General features: G+C 37.7%; 1 protein-coding gene across 1 annotated transcript in view; it reads left to right on the plus strand.

Moving 5' to 3' along the window:
* usp43 (ubiquitin specific peptidase 43) overlaps positions 1 to 16,036 on the plus strand; it is a 123,829-nt gene extending 107,793 nt beyond the window's left edge. The window contains exons 13-16 of the mRNA XM_011473836.3: positions 2,920 to 3,166; positions 5,688 to 5,846; positions 14,476 to 14,637; positions 14,728 to 16,036. Coding sequence (XP_011472138.1) covers positions 2,920 to 3,166; positions 5,688 to 5,846; positions 14,476 to 14,637; positions 14,728 to 15,860 — 1,701 coding nt within the window. The 3' untranslated portion in view covers positions 15,861 to 16,036. The remainder of the gene's footprint in view (positions 1 to 2,919; positions 3,167 to 5,687; positions 5,847 to 14,475; positions 14,638 to 14,727) is intronic.
* The last annotated feature ends 1,181 nt before the right edge of the window (positions 16,037 to 17,217 follow it).

The raw sequence follows: 17,217 nt of genomic DNA on the forward strand, positions 1-17,217 counted from the left end.
TGTCAGATTCTTGTTGCGATTCCAGGGATCAGTTTTACCTCCCCATCCAAAGCAGTGACCTCTTCGTCAGCCTCATCAGATGTGTCTGTTTTCTGAAAGACACCCTCCATTGTCTTCCTCCTCTAGGGACTGGGCTCACCCACATTGCCTTGCTGCTCTGTTTTCTTCAGTCTCACTGAAACCTGGCTCAACCAAGCATATTTTTCTCAGTTTTGAACGCTGTAGATTGGAAATGAGCACAATTGCTAGTTCTATTCAGAATTCCCAAATGGCTGAATTTGGCCCGCTTTGTTGGTTGTGTTTTTGTGCAGATATACAAGAAAACACAGAAAAACTAGAGTCCCCTTAAGCTCACATCATTGAGAGGAGAGCTGGTTTTTAAAAAAGCTACATACTCACTGGGCATAGCAGGCTTCAAATTCCCAGTGTGTATGTAGCGTTAAGGTGTGTGAAGGCGTGTGTTGCCCATGGTGTTAACCCTGGTCAAGCAGGGAGGGACTTCTTCTTTTTCTCCTGTTCACTAGCACATTTCCACTACCTACAGTTGGAAAAAGCTTGGCGGGAAATGTTGTAGTGGTGCAAATCTCGTAATTTGGGCTTGAAACAGAAACAGTTCGATTTATTACTAGTGTCAAAGTTTAACCTGGTTTAACTGCAACATGCATTTGATGGCCAAACGTTTTGTACATAGACCGGAAATATGGTCATAAAAACCTGCATTGCAACGTTTGAATGTGAAAGCCCGAAATCCACGTTTAGACTTGTCATTGACAGTTGCTGCTTGAACACGTGTTGCCAAGGGCAGTGAATGTAGTTTAACTGTGCACTTGTGATGTCATGTCTCTCACTTTGTTATAATCTTTTATTTAGAACTAAGTCAAAATTGAACCAACAACACAAAAGTTCTAATTTCAGTATTTTACAAATTTATGCAAAAAAATGTGTTGTTTTTTTGTTTTTTGTTTTTGCTATGAATCAGCAAAGCCGAGAAGCTATGATGGAGTTAACAATCGGGATCTTGGATGCCACAATTCTCGCTTTAAAACCAAACGTTAGACATTATGTAGACCACTGAACTATATTGTTGCACGCTTACTGCGTACGTTGCAAACTGAAAATTCTTTTCAGCAAATAAAAAAACAACATTCTTCAGAATTTTTTAGTTATTTATTATTGTTTTCTATCACACTAATCATATTTCAAACAAAACTGTGAAAGGTTTGAACTGAGTTCTGGTGAAAGTGAATTGTTGCATACCTACTCAAAATGGATCAATGGTGAATTAAAAATGAATGGAGAGCAGAAGGTTTTTCTTTTAATGGAAATGGATTACAAAATTATTAATTAATATTTATGTATTTTGTAAGTTTGAGGCTCCTGCTGTTTTAAGCAGCATTTTATTACACCTTCCTAGTTCTACAAGCTCAGTATTCCTATTTACTCTGATGCTCCCTCTGTGAGTCACTCCTGGTCTTTTAATCTCGTCTCATCATCAGGGATACACGGCGCTCTCAAAAAACAATGAAATTTTGGAAACCACCATGTGTGCATAACCTTTTAATGTCTCAAAAGTTCACATGCAAATTTCCTCATGGAAAATTTGGGGTTTCTTTTATTGTTTCCTCTGCAAAGCCGGAAAGCCCACCAGCCCAGCCTGATTTTGAATTTCTTGCGTGCAAATAGCAAGAATTTCCTTCCACAAATATTACCTCGACTGACTGCAGAGCAGAAAAATAATTTATGATTTAGTCATTCTTTTGCAAAAACCAATTTGCTTTCTTGTACAGCGAAGGCTATGCTTGTTTTTGACATTTAGTGAATCTCAAAAAATACAGAATAGATCTTTCATTTAGGACCCTTTTATTTTTGAAACTGAAGTCAATTTTGAAATGATTAGTGCTTTTATGTGAGAAAGACAAAAAAAGTAGATGCAATTTTTTCTTTCAGTTTTCAGAAGACTGCAGAAAGCTGCAGTCACGTCAAAATTGCATCATTTTTTCCCTCAAACCTCAGAACTCTACTGAGGTTTGAGAGGTTAAAATGTGTTTAATGATCATACATAAATCTTTCAAAATGTTTGTCAGGTATTCTCTGTTGCAAAGATATCTCATGCATGTGAGTAGGTGTACATTTTTCAAAGAATTTAATGTTGGAAACTTTGACAAACTATTGAGAAGAAAGAAACACTGTTAGACAAGAAAAATATTACTAAATAAAGGAAAGTGCTTGATGTGCTCATTTAAGTTGACAAGGACAAATTATTGGAGAATTAAACTTCACTAATTGCTGCAAATGTTCACAAACTGCAGCTGAAAGAGTTTTCCATTTGATGTAAATGAATAAACAATTTCATGTTTTTTTGATGGTGCTCTCTTTAAAGTTATATGTGCAGCTCAAACACATTTAAAAAAAGAACAAAAACAGAAAATGAATACATTAATTTGTTTAAAATGTATTTTTTACTTGTATATTTTTCTCCTAAGGAGATACGTTACAAAAGATTTAAATGTTTTCACAGCTCTGCTGATTTTTTTTTTTTTTTTTTTTTTTTTTTTTTTTTGTATTTTAGAAAAGCGTAAATAATGTTTGAGAGATTTACACACAAACCCAGTCAAGGCTGTTGATATCCCGTTGATTTGATATCCCTGTTTTAGAGACATCTTAAAATTGAAAGGATCTGGGTCTTTTTTTTTAATTGAGGAATTGTTCAATGTATTATTTAAAAAAAATTGGTTTTCAAAAAGCAAATCATATTCTTTTGATGTGCTCTCGAATGTTAACTTAACTGTATTGCAGTTAAAAATCGTAACCACATTCGTGTTACCTTGAAAGCTAAGATGTCTTAAAAATGTGTAAATATTTGACAATATTTTAAGGTAAACTTCCTCTTTGCGTGACTGGAGAATGTAAATATTTCAGGTCGGCGAGCGAAGGAACAAGCTCTCTACCTTGGTGGGGTTCCCCTTGACGGGTCTCGACATGGCTCCACACGTGGTGAAGAGAAGTCAGAGCATGAAGAACCTTCATCAGGGATCATCTCAGACTAACCGGAGGCCGTCTTCAGGCCAACACCAGCGATCTGACATAATGCTTGCGCGTGACTACCTCTATGATCTGTACGCCGTCTGCAACCATCACGGAGGAATGCATGGAGGGCACTACACTGGTAAGAAGCCGCAGATCAAAGGATAAAAAACGAAAGATGTCAAGGTGAAAAGAAAGGAATCTTTTCTCAGCTGTTTATTAGAGTCAATTATTACACATTAAACTGAATTGAAAAAACTTTGGTGAAATGTTAAAGTTAAAGTGTATCGTGTTCATTTTAAGGTTGTTTAACAATCTGAGACATTTCAGATTTTTATTTTGAACTTTTTAACCCCTTGAACGCCAGTTGATGCAAATATGCATCAAACAACTTCTGCTCCAAAATTACCATAAATTAGCATCCATTTGAAAGCAAATGCATTTAAGTAAAAAGTTTTTTTTCATAGCTAGAAATAAATTCAGGGGACAAATAGTCGAGGTAGAATTAAAAACCAGGAATATCAACAGTCTTGGATTGCTAGCAATTATTTATTTAAATGATCAGATATAACAGTCCTCCCGCTAAATGATCTCATTTCATTAACAATCATTCAAAGCTGCTTTTAGTAATAAAGTAAGAAAAAAGCTAGCTGTTACCTTAACTTCTTCATTAAAAACCTCTCGACGGCAAAAGAAGATTTCTCCAAAACGGTTTTTCTTTTTTCAGAGGTGAATTTACAGCAGTTCCGAAATATACTTTTCTGTTTTGGACAGTGAAACAGTTGAAGAACCAACAGCTTTTTCTCCCAGAAGATACGAAGTCGGTAATTGCCTTCAGTCGCCAGGCAGAAAGAGGCACTTCCGTCTGTTGAGATGTTTCACAAAGCACTCTGAAACTCATTTGATTAATTAGAGCAGTGTTTTTGTGCTACAGAACAGTAGCACCGGGAGACAGAAGCTCATCTGCATCTTTGTTGATGTTTATTTAATATTCAAGGAACATCACAGTAATGGCTATAAGATATGCACAGAATTGTGGAAGTTTGGGAGCCCCCACTTCCAAGAGAAACTCCTCGTGTGTTCATAAAGCAACATGTTCTAGTCAGACACTTTCAAAACAACAGAAAACACAGGAGAGAACATCTAACATGAAGCGGGAGGGCTGTTATATCTGAATTTGCTGCAATTTTGTCCTGTTATGGTGATGACACCATATAACAGACACGGCGCTGAAACGCTTTTGATGCTGCCATGTACACTGCTTTTATTTTGGGAGGGAGCAATGACTTCCTGCCACAGGGAAAAACCTCCAGCAGAAGCAGACTCTGCACGGTTGGCCATCTGCCAAGCCGATGCTGTCGGAGTGGACAGGAATGAAAAAACAACGCAAAAAAAAAAAACACTGTAATGCTCATTAGGAGACGAGGAGGAAAAACTGAACTTGGAATCTAAATTACATAAACTTTACGGCACTTGGGGGGGGGGGGGGGGGGGGGGGGAGTTTGTAATCAAAAAGGAACTGTTATTTTTTTAAGATTTAGATGGATCAAACTGAAGTCTCATCAGTTGTCGCACACCTTGGTGTACAAGGTGTTTTCTCTGCACTCGGCTGTGAGCTGTAAAGCAGAAATGCCTTAGGTCCCAGAGTCTTTGGTATGACTCGATTGAAGATTTGAACCCATGACCCTCCAAGGCTCAGGGCAGATTCTCCTCCACAAGACCGCCTAGTTGGGCACAAATTCTTTAGAAAAGGATGATCAAAATTCTGTTGTTAGAGAAGTATCAACCTTTTGTTTCCTTTTTTGTCCTTTTGAGGCATTTTATAAATTAGTTTTGATAAAATAACCAATAAATTGCATTTTTCTTTCTCTTTAACAATTTAAGATTTTCAGATAGTGGACATTAGAATTGTGGAATGAGTAAAATGTTGGAAAAGTCCAGTGTTTTTGGTTTGGTTTTTATTTCATTTAATTTGTACTATTTCAGTTAAAAATTAAAAATAAAAAACTAGATAAGTTAAATTGACCTAACGAATCTGTAGGATAAATTAGCTTCTTTTTTCCTTTTAATGGTTGCATGGGTATGTGAACGCGTACATCTACATATGCAGGGGATTAAACTGCAGGGGATTTTAAACATCTATATTTTAAGGCAGAAGCTAATAAGATTATACTAAAAAAAAAAAAGCTAAAATATCTATAACATGAAAACCTAATTTACTGAAAAGTAGTCATCAGCGCTTCCTTTGTAGAAGATTAATGAGTTTAAGATCACAACCTCTGTTTTGCCCTCAAGATGGGAGCTGGATGATAACTAAAAAGGTTAACGAGGTAATTACATATTTACAGCCAGTAAAATATCAGTGCATTGTTTGAAATAACTTCACTCTTTGTATTACCAAGCGAATATTGCATCCACCTACCAATTTCTTTTTTCTTTTAAAACTGCAGAATAGAAATACTGTATATCTGCATATACTTGGAAGCTGAACATATTGAAACCTTTTCTTTGCTTTTAGAGCAGCTGCGACAATCTGACAGGTACAAGATATGCTGCTTTTGTGTATCTGTTGAATAGGAAATTTACATTACCGCATGTACTTACTGAGCTTGAATTGTGTTTGTTCAATCTGTCCGTCATCTGCCCGTCGTCTTTTGTTGCAGCATACTGCAGGAATTCAGTGGATGCCTTGTGGTACAGTTATGATGACAGCAGTGTAGACCTTGTACCTGAGGAGGAAGTTTGCACCAAAGGAGCCTATATACTTTTCTACCAGAGGCGCAACGTCATTCCACCATGGTCAGCAAACAGCTCTGTCAGAGGTATGTTCACATGACGGACTTATTGGTATGTGATGGAGTAATGGCATCTCTTACCATTTCTGCATTTTATTCGAATTAAACTAACACGTCCTCCCTGCCACATAGTTTTTAGCCCTTTAACACCAGTGATGTTGCCGGCAGAACCTAAACAACACACTCTTTGACATACAATAACTCCTCAACCAGTCAGGCGATTAACGTGAATCAGCGGGTTTTATAGGTCAAAGTTCCACTCCAACTATATTCTACCCAGTGGCCCTTTTATTGCGATTATGCAGATTTTAGCCAAAAGCCTGTGTCATTATTTGAGACATGTTTTCTGCAGCGTGGCAGTAGTTCCTTAGAAATTCGCTTCTGGGACCATTGGGACAGAAGTTAGCCATTGAGTTATCCTCGGCTAATTTCCCATCAACTCTTTGTTTATAGTCTCTGTGAGCCAGACGTTAACGGATCTATTAGTCTGCAAATGAATGCATTTGAATTGGAGCAGAGAAGGGAACGTTGCTGCGTCAGAAATCTAAACTTTTACAAACTATGGGGTTTTTTGCACCTGATCCATCACGATGTGAATGATGAAATACTCAGAAACGCAGCTTTAATCTTAACTTTTTTTTATATATATATGTCCTCCATCATGAGAAAAATGCTACAAGCACATGTTAAAAACACCAGTCAATTTTTATTTTTGAGTGGGTTTTAAACACTTTAAATATTCCTTCACTTTTTTTATCAGTCAAACTATCCAAACTTTTTAAAGCTTAGCACACTTTGACCTTTTAACACTGGAGATGATAAATGATTGCCTCTCTTGGACACACCATAACTCTCTATCCGTTTACACGATTGACTTGCTGATCGGAAAAGCCGATCGGTGCATAATGGCGCAGTTCAGCTTTTCAAAAGCTAATTAATGTTGATTGAGTGAGCACTTCACTAAAGTGTTACTGTAAATCTCAGTAGGAGGCTGCTGTTCCCTGCTTTAGAATCCACTGGAAACGGTTGAAGAGTCGAAAGAATGTAAACACTGAAGCTAAAGCTCAGTTGGTAAAGGGTTAGCAAGAAGACTTTGGTGTGAGATGCATGTCCTGTATCTTTATTGTCTAATTAAATCCTTTTATGACATGCATTTCTTGGAAACAGCTGTTTTGGTCAAATGTGCTGCAAAAAACAAAGTGAACAACATGTATGAAAAACGGGCTTAGATCTCTCTGTTGTTTGATGAAATGAATCCACTCCAGGTTAATGCTATTCAAAACTATATGATAGTGTTCAGTATTAAATGTCACTTGACATTTCCTACACTAGCAATACAGCTTTTTCCTTTAGTACCAGATCTTTTCTAATGATGACTCACTGGAAAGTTCAGATGCTCTCAAACCAGAGTGGTTTTTATGCTTCATCTCTGGGGATGAAGTCAAAACTATGGAAGCCCTTTTTTAAATACTAAAAATATAATAACTTTTTTTCAAAGAAATGTTAAAAGTAATCTCAGACTTATAAATTTTCATTGCCTGCAGAAATACATTTGATTACAATTGATTGCTTCATGCTTCATTTGATTACAATTAATTGCTTCGTGGTTGCTTTTAATTGCTTAATTGCCTAACTTTTAGCTGTAGGAAGAGATGCATTAAAAACAGTGAAGTTGAAGCACTGTCTCCATTGACCTCCATTATATTTGAAATTTAAACAACTTCAAAAATTTCAAAAACCATAAATATTTGCAAAATTGTTTGGAGACAGCAGAAAAGTGGACAAAGAGCTGATCAAATGCATGCTTGAGTTTTATGAATAGCATAAAGTATGCATAAGCTAGGATTGAAGAAAGTTTGAAGTTGCAGAAGAGCCTGTATTTCAATGGCAAAAGTTGCAGCAATTTTGTTGAATTGCAGAAAAAACATAAGTTGCAGAAGAAATTACAGCAAGCAATAATGTCCTTAATTTGCTGAACATTTTGATACTTGAATGGCAGAAATCAGATGAAGTATGCAGAAGATACGCGTGACAAAAGACGTACATACGAAAACAAACGAGTATTTGTTTGATTGCATTATGCAATCAAACTTATTAAACAACTCCAAGACGCATATAAACAAAACTTGTGGAGCTGACCATTTTTAAAGGTCTTACTTCTCTTCTTTCACACTTGAAGAAATTATTATATTTGAAGAATAAATGTGGGGGGGGAAATTGAAGTAAAAAAAAAAATTGGAGTAAAAAAAAAATTGGAGTAAAAAAAACATATTTAAAATAACGGTTCCACCAGTATTCTTCCATTTTTTTACATTTTTTTTTTCACCAGTTATTAACAGCCATTAATACTAATAACAAATGGCTTTAGTTTGTCATAAGAATCCAAATGTCAAATATTATTTGGACCCCTTTGTGAAACAAACCGCATGACTTTAAAACTCGTTTAAGATGACGTTCAGAAATGATGTAATTGTGACAGTAAGCAAGCAAGATGCAATCTCTTTTTAGACAAGTCAAAAAGCAAAGCAAAACTCAATTAGCTCACGTAATGCCATTTCCAGGTAACTTTGGAACAGCTCTCTGTGCGCAAATCACCGAGTAACCCGATACTAACTGGTTCGCACCCGTCATTTTTTTTTTTACTTCAATTTTTTTTTACTTAATTTTTTTTTCTTTTTTTTTACTTCCAAATTTTTTTTCTTCAAAGGCCTTTTAGGGGCTCCGTATCTTTAAAAGCACTTCTGTTAAAAGTTTAGTACCGGCAAATTTCTATTTTAACTGTCCTTGCACGGCTTAGTAGAAACGTGCTATGCTTGTTCAGCACATCCCTATAATTTAAACATTTTTTGACAGAGAATCTCTTTTTGGTGATGACTGGATGCAGCTTCCCAAAAAAAAAAGTATTTTTTCTCCCTGCATGGCTTGATATTAAAGTAGGTTTTCCTCCCAAACACATAAATCTCTCTTATCGTTTCGGTAAATCCGGTGACTTTCCTACACCAGGCTATTACAAGGATTAATATCTGCAATACACCCAACAGCACCTAAGCTTTGACATTTGTGCACATTGATAGTATTAGTGTGGACGGTAAATAAAGTGCCAGAGACGTGTCAGGCTCAGCGGGAGGAAAAAAATCATGAATAAACTTGGTTTGTTAAAATGAATTTACAACCAAACACAAAAACTTGAGTCAGTAACCATAGTAACTAGCAAACAAGGTAACACTGCCTCACTGATTGAAGACAATAGCTGTATTGCCGGCTTAGCAGCCACCCACAGACTTCTCTTCATAAAGCAGTTCTAAGCGCGCTGCCACATCTGACATTTACCTTTGCCGGAAATGACCCGACGTTTATGCCAAAGTCCTGAACTCTCTCCCTCATTTCTTTGAGTTTTGTGACTAAGAAGCCAGCTGCTCCAGTAGACCTTGATAAAGTTCCTCATGAGAATTTGAAAGGATTTCTTCTGGTGTCAGTCGCAGTTTCTTTGTCCTCATGAATATTAGCTAAATCCCCAAAGGGATGAACCGTTGGTAGTTACGCATAAAACTGCAACAAAACTGTAAAAGAATTGTTTGGTGATGCTTTATAATGAGATTCCTTAATATCAATGCTGCAGGAAGACATAAACATTGGTAAAGCCTGTATGAGACATTTATAGGACATTTATTAGCATTTGTAAAGCATTCAAGAGAAATTCATAGGACATGTCAAGCATGTCTTAAATATTTATCAAACATTTATTAGCATTTCTTAAAACCTTTAATAAAACAGTAATAAGAAATTTAACATGTGTAAATGAAATTACATTTACAAGTGTCTCACATGTGTTAAGATAATTGTAAAGAAATTTATTTGCCTTTTTAGATGTTTTATACATGTTAATAAATTACTCATTAGTGAATATTTACAATAATTTTCTTTCCTAATTATTTTAGCATTATTTAGATCCTGCTAAAAAGTTGAGAACATTTTGGGTTTACCACTCTGTGCCTAATGAGGTTTCAAGTTTTTTTTTTTTCAATGTAGTGGCCTTTTATATAGTTAAATTCAAAACTACCAATGTATACAATATGTAATAATTTATGAAATATTAACAATTCTCCTTTAGTAGCAGAGCCTGTCTCCCATCCAGAAATGTAGATGCATTAAATTGGGCAAGCCTGTACAATTTTGGGTTAAACAGGGTCAAAAAAAAGTAATATAAACCATGCAATAACACAAACAGTTCCTGAAGGAAAGCATGTTCCTAAAACAAGAAAACAATTATTTTTTTTGTCTTTTATCTTTAACGTTTTCTTTAACCCATGGGGCTCTCATAAGAAAAGGCTTCTCTAAGGGGAAATTAGATTTTACAAATTTTAACAAAGTAGCTTTAGAAAGAGTTATGTTTATGGGACACAAGAAAGTAAAACTTAATGGGGAAAAAATGAAATCTGTTGGTATTGTCATAGAGCTATTCAGGGAGGCTGCCACCATCCACAGGGCTAGTCTGATGTAGAATAAAAAATCAAGGTCAGCCATGAATTAGCATTCAAGCAGATACATTTTTCTGCCGTTGTTCAAAAAGAATAAGAATAAGAAATATTTGGAAAATATATTTTAAACTGTTCTTAGTGTTTATGATCAAAGGTTCTGACCTTTTCCCAAAATGAGAATTATTGATGTGTTCAAACTGTCCTTGTTTGCTATAAATGGTCTTTCTAAACTGTAAATGGGATATTACCTTATAATAAAAGCCAAGAGCTTCAATAACGTGTTGCCATTTGCAAAAGAAAGATATTTGTAAAGTTATTTCAGTTAGGATTCCGTTTTCAAGGACCCTGACAAACTTTAGTCTGTCTTTGAAGTAACTGTGTGAATAACTGTTGTGGCATTCACAAAACAGGAAGGTCCTTCTTTTTTCACATCAATCCTTCATAAAACATCAAGTGAAGCTGTTCTAGGGATAAAAGATTCTGCATGGATACGAAGTGTCTTGTTGAACTTTCAGCATTTTCTGCAATGCTGAAAGGTTTTTGTCCCGACTGACTGTGCTTGGATATGATGTTTAGTTGTCTCAGACAAAATACAACCAGCATGAAAATGCTGCTGTGGTTCCTTTGATCAGGGGTGCCCACACTTTTTTGCAGCAGGGACTGGCACTGTAAACAGCTCCGACCTACTTCCGGTGACTCGAGTCTCGTGTGTCGCGGCTCAAGTCTAGCGGGTAACGACACTCACCAAAGCTGTTTTTCCTCCGTTTTTGTTTCAGCTTTCGTGAGTCGCGTCAGTCACAAAAAAGAAATAAAGCCCTTCCCTCTTCTCTGATCTCTTTCTCCTCTGCTGGATTGCAGTCTTCAAAATTACCAAATTCCCCAAAAAGATTAAGGGAAACTATAAAATCGTTACAGGTCATGATTGAATAATTGGGTAAGGAGCACCCACAAATAGACAGCACGTCAGATGTGACACACGAGTGGCTCTGAGCGCTGACTTCTGCCGTTAGCTGCTTATTATTATCATGTTGACATTTCTTATTCCATAGTTTATCACAACAGCATGACCGTAGAAAAGACATTACTATAACCTCCTCTTCTGCAGGGCGTGCTCTCTTATTATGACAACATGCCCACTGCGTATCAAATAGGAAGATTAGATAGATAGGTAGGTAGATAGAGGAAAAACAGCCCAATTTCCTCCAACATAAAACCCGGTAATTAGACGTGAAGCATAAATAACACAATTGTCAAAAAAGTTACCAAGTGAGAAATGGAAGAACAGAACTCTGGATCAGAATCACTAAAAACTTTGTATTTTTTTCTTTGATTAAACTACAACCCTTTTTTTATCATAAGCATAAATAAAACCTTTTCACTGAGTTTAACCTTCCTGGAGTTGCATCACTTGTGGATTCTACTCCGGGGAAGGAATACCTGCAGATTGACAACCCATCAGCTACGATCCACAGTCAGAAGGCGGCACTCGGAGCCACTCATGCCACATGTTTTACCTGCCTCATTTTAGCAACAAAACTCACTCTACTGAGAGCTACAGGATAGTATTGTGGGACAAAATGAATCCACCATGTCAAAAAGCGCTCAGACGCTCAATTTATGGCATAAAATGACATTGAAGCTTTGGTGAGCCAGCTCGCGGGTTTTTTCCATATGGGTCATGACTCAAGTCGCGTGAGTTGCAACCCACGCGGGCCAGCCCAGGCTTCAATAAATGCTCCTGCGGAACGGAGTAGTCGTCTTCCGGGGATTTGGCGTGGAGAAGAAACAAAGAAAAGAAAAAAACGGAGTTAAACAGTGTTGTATGATGTTTAAGTGGCTGTTCTGCATGTCAATCAAGTGTCGTGAGGTGAGGATTTTTATTTTTTCCATCTTTGATGGCCTGCGATCGACGTAATGAACACATCCGCCTTTGATCATTTCTAAAACAGTGCACTGACATTAGAGAAGGTTGAGGGAACCAACATTTATCTTCTTTTTCTGCTCCTAAATGGAACTTTTACCCAGACCCAGTGTTTTTTAATAGCTTAGATTATTGCTGCTGCATTTTGTAGTTGGTTACAGCACCCCAAAAATGTCAGCTACTGGTTTTTGTTTTACAAAAAGCAGTGATCAATTACATTCTATTAAAGTAAGCTTGTAAATCTTCTTGTGCATCTCTCATGACAGCATGTCTGAACAAATGAGACAAGTCATTAATAAAGGTGTTTTTACACTTAATGAATCTTGAGAGTAAGCCTTAATAATTTAAACTATATTTTATGAATGTCCTGCTTGTATGAGTTCTCTAAACTACAAGAAGAGAGAGGATCGTTGGTCTTTCATTGTGTTTAAAAGGAGGCAGAAAAAAATCTTTGATTCAAAGATGACTAACCATCATAAGAAAAAAAATGACTATAAGAAAAGAGGTCAGAGCAGGAAAATTAAATATGAAAAAAAGCTTAGGAAGTATAGAGACCACAGACGTATTCTGCTTAGTGATAAAACGATGATGCCCAGCCTGCATTGGGCTGCTCTTATCAGCTTTTTCATAAACACTGGGCTTTTTTCCCCCAAATCTTTGGGATGCATTATAAAGAAGCTGAATGTTTGGCACCTTTTGATCATAGGATTGATGAGAATCCTCAGACTTTCAACGTCAAAGCATATTCGTGTTGTTCCTGCAGCATCATGAAATGCCTCACTGACTCCTGCAATAGACCACTGAGATATTCAGAGCTGAATAGGGACCATTGTCCTCCATGTGGTACTCTGGTGTAGCATAAATTAGGAAATTGGATACTGATCTTCTTTATCAACTGAGAAGGAGCTTGTGGTTGCTTTTTAGCCCTGATTCAAAAAAGCAAACACCAATTCAACAAATGAATTTTTGAGACTTATTAAAATCCCTTTCTGTAGTGTGCATCGTTTCTACTTTTCTCAAAAAGCAACAGATGGTGCACTCTGGTCCTCCCACATCCCACAGAATTCCCAGCACAACGAGCTCCACATTGATTTTTCGAGCTGAACTTTCAGCTGCAGGTATAGAAAAGAAGTTCATAAAACTCGATTTACATTTGTTCTTAGTTCTTGTGTCTATATGACATGGAAATGCAATTAAAATCATTCAGCTCAATAATTTCCTTTATTGGGCCTCAAACATTTGATCCATGTGTTACAGCTGTCTCACCATCAGTGTGAAATGGCTCCAAGTGCCATGACAAATTAGTGAATCTAGTTATGTTCTTCCTTTAAAATCAGCAGAACAAAATCAGCAGAACAGGTAACTGCTCTCTTTTGTGGCTTTTTCTAAGGCTGCCTTGTAACTCCGATTTAAAAGATAACCATAATGAATAGATTGATTCATTGTGGTTGTTCTGAAGTACAAAGTCAGTTTTTGACTTCTTCACATCAAAAGAAGCCAGCAGACGTTGTTTGGCCGTTTGGTCAGCGTGACATCTTTAAACATATTTCAGGGACATGTTTAAAAAATGTTGGATTGTATGTCAAAGTTTTACCTTGATTCTATACTTACAAGGAATTACTTAGAAAATTCAGTTTCTCTAAAAAAGCTGTAGGATATCACTCAGAAAATAAATACACTGTTTGTATAAGATCAGTAAGAAGATGGATGCAAAGGCTGTAAATTCCTTATCATTGGCTCTTTTTATGATCTCCCGACTCTCTCTGACCTTGTCTTTTCATTAAACTGAAATGGGAGGTTGAATACAGGAAGGTCGGGCGTGTTTTGCTTTGATTGATGGCCCCTTTGTCCAAACTCTGATGTGTTTAGAAGATAAGTTAAGAAACGCCTGGAAATTGTGAGTAAATATTTTTAGGTTGAGCTGCAAAAGTTTTTTTTGAAATGAAAACTCAAAACGTAACTGACTGTGCAGTGCTGTCTCAACAGAAACCAAAATGCTGGCCAAATGTCTTTTCCCTGAAATATCAGCCAACCTATAGTCCCTGTTGAGAGAAAGGATGCATAAGCCTTTCAGTTCTTTCACTATGAACTCAGTGAACTTTTTAGAAGAACTTCTAGTTGACAAACCTATAGATATTTACCTGTTTATGCTTATCTGTAATACGAAAGATCCTCCAATTGGAGGACAAAAAACATTTACGTCTATCAGTCAATCACTTTGGCCTCTTATGCTGCAACTTCCACTTGTGTTCCAAAGGGTCCACAAGTTCATCTTTGTCCGACCACTGGCTCATCAGGCTGACGGAAGACAGCAAAAGAGGCAGCACCGTGTCTCGTTCATCAACGGCCTGCGCTTCTCTCGTGCCCGACTCTCCAGAATCCACAGTCTTCCATGACAACGTTTTCAAAGATGCACATGGTAAGAAACAATGAACATTGAATAATCTCAAGATAGTTTTTTTTTTTTTACTGAATAACTAAGACCTTTTTATCTGTGCATGATTTTTAGGAGGCTTTGAGAGCAGGCCATTTGTTAGGGGTCTCCAGGGACGAAGTGTGAGCATGAGGGTCCCCAACAAGAGCAAAGACACCATGAGCAAAGTGCTTCCCTTGCGCTGGTCTTTTGGTTCCAAGGACAGACGAAAGAATGACCAAGTGCCTCCTGTAGACCCTGATCCTGCAGAGCTTGTCCAGTACTTGGAATCTGGTCGGAGACCTCGCTGCACAAAGGATTCCATAGTAGCACTTATGAATGAGCCACGTAGCACAAAGGAGGCCGCCAAAGGCCGAGCTGCAGACAACACAAGGTCTTCCAGCGGTGGGAGCATAAGTTGTGTGGGTAAGGTCAGGGACGAGCCTTTTTATACAAAGGTCCCGGAGGGCCAGAAGCCCCCAATAGAAAAGAATTCTAGTCGAACTGAAGGTAGTCACTCAAAAGAAGAAAGCAAAGTAAACATCAGTTCTAGCTCCAGCAGCAATACCCTCACTAGGAAGAAGGATTCAAGGAGATACAGCTCTTCCAAATCTTCAAAAGATGCACTGACAAAAGAAAGCTCTGAAGCTGGGGTCCATCCCAGCTACAGCTCACCTAACCTACATGGGACGCTGACAAGACGAAAAGGGGATAAAGCTAAAAAGGATCGAGATGGCACCCATGAAGAAAACCCTAAAGCCAAGAAAGGAGAGTTGCCCAAGAGTCAAGAGGGTCTGCTTTCTTTTTTCAAAGGTAACTTCCTAAAAAAAGACAAGGACGCTAACAAATCCAATGAGAGTGACTCAGGGAGAGTGGAAGGTAAAGATGGAAGCAGAAAGACCTCACTAACAGTGCCGATGTCCAACGGAGTGGCAGGTAGCAGAACTAGACTGGAAGAGAGCAAGTCCAATGGCTCACGCCATCAGAGTGAGGGGCTGGCAAACGGGAAGGTTGGAAGGACTCCAACTGACATCAGGCGCTCCCAAAGCTCCTCAAATATTACCACCAAACCGGAGCAGAACATGCGCAGAACGGCATCCTTGCACCGGAACGCAGTGTCCACAACGCCACGGACTGCAGACAAACAGTCTCACAGCACCCTGCAGAGAGACCGTTACAGCACAACCTCACTGGGACGCAAAAAAAACGTCCCAGAGTCTAGTTTTTGATGCAGAGAAATCCAACACTCTCATCTGAAGCTTTTCACTGGCTGGAGAGGAGAAGACTGTATAGTTTATCAAAGCAATAGAGTTCCATTCACAACGATACGCCTTTTTGTTACCGAAGATTGCACCAAAAGTCTGGAGATAATGCAGTCAATTAGTGCTTTACATATTTTTTTTTTTCAAAAAAGAAAAAAAAAACATATGTCATAAAAATATCAATAAAGTGCCTGAGCAACATAAATAATGCAGTTTATACCAATGCAAAGAGGTTTTATCTGTTTAGCACAGCAAACATACAACAGCCCACATCAGCGCTGGGAGTCATCACTGCATTCTTCCCTACAGAGGTTGTGGCTTCCAATCCAAGACTCTGATTTTCTTCTTTAAGAATGTACATAATCCAGGGTACGAATGTTGGTGCTCTGTTGCTGCAGTTTTTAATGATTGTGTCTTGAGTTCTTGTAGGAGGCAGGTTGGCCTTAAGGTGAGGTTGTATTTTTATGAGGCATTAATTTATCCTCTTATGATCCAAACCAGATGTGTTTATTTTAGATATTTAAAAAGTGTGTTTATCTACTGTGACGAGGGTTATTACTGCAGCACAAAGAGAAAGACGTTTACCTTAAAGATGATGGGTGCAGAATGAAGGTTGTTTTCATGATTAGATTTGTTTTTCTACAGTAAGAGTTGTCTGTTCTGCTCAGTGTAAATCATTGCAGATGGAGACACAATTTTTGTTTCCAGCAGACACACATTTTTGATGATTTTTGCCAAAACATGACAAAATATAGAAGTGGATGTTCTTTTGTTCTTTTTGGTTTTGGCAAGCACTGTTTGTCTTTTAACACATTTACTCATCAAGCTGTGGATAGCTCAACTGTATTGCTGGCCTCGTCTCAGTGTACAAGAAAATGGACTTTGTCCAACCTTCCAAGGATTCTTGACAACATTCTAGTTTGATCAGCTCAGAAACATGGTACAGCGTGCAACAGTGCAACTTTCAGTCCCACTGGGTCTGTATTACAAGGTCAAGTTTCTGTCCACTTTAACTTGTGACATCACAAGTTTGCCCAAAGGGAATTTAGTTTTTTCTTAATTTGCAAGTATTGAGTGCCTTCTAATGATAGACTTTCTATGTGCATGGAAATCGACTTGTTGAAGCTGCAGCTTGAGGGACTTCTCCTTTAGTGACGGTACGACCACACCAGACACCACGAACAGGGGTGTTTGCGCCTTTAGCAAAGAAACATTACCAGCTAAAGCAGACTGAAACCATGCTATGGGGAAGTTTGGGAAACTGTATTTCTTTGTTGTTTATTTTTTATTTGTCTTTGTCTTTTACTGCTCCCTGGGGAGGCAG

Source organism: Oryzias latipes, chromosome 1, assembly GCF_002234675.1.
Source record: "Oryzias latipes chromosome 1, ASM223467v1".
NCBI lineage: Eukaryota > Metazoa > Chordata > Actinopteri > Beloniformes > Adrianichthyidae > Oryzias > Oryzias latipes.